Raw genomic sequence first — 3,648 nt, 5'->3', positions numbered from 1 at the left:
GGATTCACTAGAAATGACTCTAAGTCTGCACGCACTTGAGGGGGAATGGATTAGATAGCGGGGCGTGACCCAGACCTATCTCTTCGCAAACCGGGATCAGGGATTTGAACCCTGAGTCCTGAGAAATATCGGGGAGCGCTGAGCGTGATCAGGCGCTACTGATATCGAGGTTGCTACTGACGTCTGACGTCACAGTTCCGGCCACTGACAGCGCCGCTGACAGTCAGCTGTTGGAGAGACTGTCGCGCCCTCCGTGGCCAGAGAGTTGTTCCGAGAAGAGTTCGCTATTGATACGCGCCGCCGCTGACGGCGCGAATCCCCAAGTGCGCTACCGACTCTGAGTCTTATTTATTTACCTCTGACTGAGATGATTTAACTTAGGAGATAACGAACGACATAAGAATAATGGATATGGAATATACACATGGGAAGGAAGGGGAGGAACCCCTTAGATTAACTGTATAGTAAGATTACCCTTGGCGATTACCTGGCCTCTCTCAGGGAGTGTGTGTTGGGATGTGTGATGTGATTGGAATAGAGTGTAATATGGTCGGAATAGTGTGGTGGGAGTAATAAGTGGTTGATGATGACGCAACGGACCTGGTCCTGTTCGTGACAGTCCCCCGCCGAATTGTCAGAGTGGGGTTTGACAATTCCTGGAACATTCCCGCGCATCATTTAAATTTTCATGTCGCCCCCTGGTGGCCTGTCGAGATCGTCGGTCCCGCGCGCTCTGAGGCTCACTTTTTCTTTCGACATCGATTCGAGACGCATCTTTATCCATGACTTCCCCTCGGGCCCCAGGCAGCCACGATGCCCAGAATACCAAGAGGCCCAAGAGGCCGGCGACCCCCTACCCGCATTCGCCCCGAGGCCTTTTCGAAGCCGAGGTGAGTTATAGTTCGACGGCATTTGAATTTAGTTTCTGAAGAGCTGAAAGGTTTGCCTGGGATTTCGTTGCATTGCTAATTTTTTTTTTCATTTCTGTTCTTCAGCTGTGCCGGCACTATCCCGCACTTGCGGAGTATAGTGTCGCCCAGGTCAATCGGCTTTCGAAATTGGTCTGGGGGTCGATGGTGCTCCTGGAGCGAGAGCCCTACCGTCGGCTGAGCCGCTCCCTTTACGGGGAGTGTGCTCGGCCCCCGGCCTCGGAACTCGTGCCCCAGCGGCTGCTGTGGCGGGCGCCGCCGCCCTCCTGGTTAGCGGTCCACGACAACTCGGCCTCGGCGACAACTCGGCCACTACGACAACTCGGCCACTACGACAGCTCGGCCACTACGACAACTCGGCCACTACGACAACCCGGCCTCAGCGACAACTCGGCCTCCACGACAACTGGGCCACCACGACAACTCGGCCACCATAGAGACTCCTTTTTTATAGAATTGCACGTAAACCCGCGCTCCGGCTTTCTCCGAGAATCTGCCCCTTTTGATCCATCCTGGAAAGCCCGAACGCCCCGCCTGACTGCACTCGGACCTCGGAGAATCATAGAACACTTCGGCACTTCCCCTCATCCACAGACGGTCTGGGAAGCTTTAGACCTCATTAGACCGAAAGACCGTATTTAGAGTCGCCGCCTGTCGTGCTAGAATGTAGTCGGTGTTGTTGCTATCGTCGTTGCTCGTACGTGCAGCATGTTTACCACGAGGCATCCGAAGACTTTCCGAACGGATCCCACGCCTGGCATCGGACTGAAACATCTCCGCGAAGACAGGAATCAGGATGTCAGTTTCCGTCGAAAGTCAGCGAGGAAAAGAGAGACTGGCCCACGACGGGTATCTGTACGTGTTCGCGCAAAGGAGTAAGGATCAACAGACAGAGTTCTGGCGCTGTCAATACAAGGCCAGCAAAAGTCAGAAGTGCACGGCCCGCGTTCATAGGTCTGTTAGAACTGGGGAGATCACGATCAAAGGCGCTCACACTGACATGCCGAGTTCAGCAGCTATAGAAGTCCAACAGAAGAAGGTAGCGATGAAACGTCGAGCGGTGGAGACTCTAGAAGCACCGCAGCAGATCATCAACAAGATACGTGCTACTTCGTCGCTGGCTGCCAAGGGGAGCATCGAGAGCAATAAATCGCTGACAAGGACGATACAAAGAATTCGCAATCGTGTCGGAATACCTTCGGTGCACTACACGGATCGTCGGGATATCGTCATCCCTGAAGAATATCGAGTGTATGAAAGTAGCCCCGGGATTGTGGAACGGTTCTTGCTCGGTGACTCGGGATCCGACGATCCCAACAGGATCTTCCTCTTCGGCAGAGAAACGGTGGCCTCCTGGATCGGGGGAGTTTCGAAAATCTACTGTGACGGGACCTTTAGTTTGGCCCCGAATGAGTTCGCCCAAGTCTTCGTGATCCTTGCGGAACGTCCAGGATGCGTGACCCCGATTTGCTACGCTCTTCTGCCGAATAAGTCGGAAGAATCGTATTGCAAGGTAATTTCTAGAAAGAAGATAACGTAGATTAAGTTTGAGCTGACGGTAGCAGTTGAGAATGTCGCCTTGTCCTATATTCTTAAGCCCCTTAACTAACCCGTCATTCGCTTCTCTGCTAGATGCTCGATATGTTAACACTCGGATGGCCGGCCTTCAACCCGACGAGCGTTTCCGTAGATTTTGAAAAGGGCCTGATGAACGCGTTCAGCGCCTACTTCCCCGATGCTCAGATTCAGGGATGCTTCTTTCATCTTGTGCAAAACATGAAGAAGCAAGTCGCGGCTCACGGTTTGAGCAGAAGATATCGTAACGAACCGGATTTCGAGCTCAAGGCAAAGATGATCTCGGCGCTCGCGTTCATTCCCCCAGAAAGACTGGAGGTCGCGCTCCGCGAGCTCCGCAGTGATTTGCCAGAGGAATTACAGACAGTCCTGGATTACTTCGAAGACAATTATATCGGACGTCTCCAGGCTCGCGGCGATGGATCTCTGACACGCCGGAACCCGTTGTTCCCGGTTTCCATGTGGACCGTCTACGAGCGCTCGCTTCGAGGGGAATCCCGGACGAACAACTACGCGGAAGCGGCCCATCGCAGTCTTCAGCGCCAGTTCCGTGTCGAGCACCCGGGGATGCTCAAATTCATTGACGGAATCCGTTCTGTGCAACAGAGCAAGGACGCCGATTTGGAGCGTTATATTGCCGGGTACGCCGCTGATGGGAAGAAGAACAAGTATGCTGAGAATGACCGAAGAATTCTACGTATCCTAGAAAACGTAAACACCAATACCTTAAGCGAGACTTTGAGGGGCATCGCCCATACCTACAAAATGAACCCTTGAAGCGGAAATCCCTCAACGTTGTCAATCTGTACATACAGTACATTCCAGTCAATTCAAGTTTCCTCCGAAGATTGTGTGAGAGGATTTCATAAAAACCAAGTGACGCGTTCTTCCGACGCTTGTGAGAAGAGACAAGGCATACCGAGTCACCTTGATTCTTTCAGAAAGTCTTTTCATTCAGTCATTCTCCGATTCTATAAAGAAGGAGTCTCCATGGTGGCCGAGTTGTCGTAGTGGCCCAGTTGTCGTGGAGGCCGAGTTGTCGCTGAGGCCGGGTTGTCGTAGTGGCCGAGTTGTCGTAGTGGCCGAGCTGTCGTAGTGGCCGAGTTGTCGTAGTGGCCGAGCTGTCGCCGAGGCCGAGTTGACG

At 53.2% G+C, this 3,648-nt stretch overlaps 1 protein-coding gene across 1 annotated transcript; it reads left to right on the top strand.

The window, feature by feature from the left end:
* Positions 1-1,725: 1,725 nt before the first annotated feature.
* LOC100900531 (uncharacterized) lies at positions 1,726-3,281 on the top strand. Its single transcript, XM_003739971.1, has 2 exons — positions 1,726-2,442; positions 2,562-3,281. The coding sequence occupies exons 1-2, from the start codon at positions 1,726-1,728 to the stop codon at positions 3,279-3,281; spliced, it is 1,437 nt and encodes a 478-aa protein (XP_003740019.1).
* Positions 3,282-3,648: the final 367 nt, after the last annotated feature.

The sequence above is a fragment of the Galendromus occidentalis genome, unplaced genomic scaffold (assembly GCF_000255335.2).
Source record: "Galendromus occidentalis unplaced genomic scaffold, Mocc_1.1 scf7180000076666, whole genome shotgun sequence".
NCBI classification, from domain to species: domain Eukaryota; kingdom Metazoa; phylum Arthropoda; class Arachnida; order Mesostigmata; family Phytoseiidae; genus Galendromus; species Galendromus occidentalis.
The sequence above is the reverse complement of the archived record's forward strand: the minus strand, read 5'-3'. Positions and strand labels throughout refer to the sequence as shown.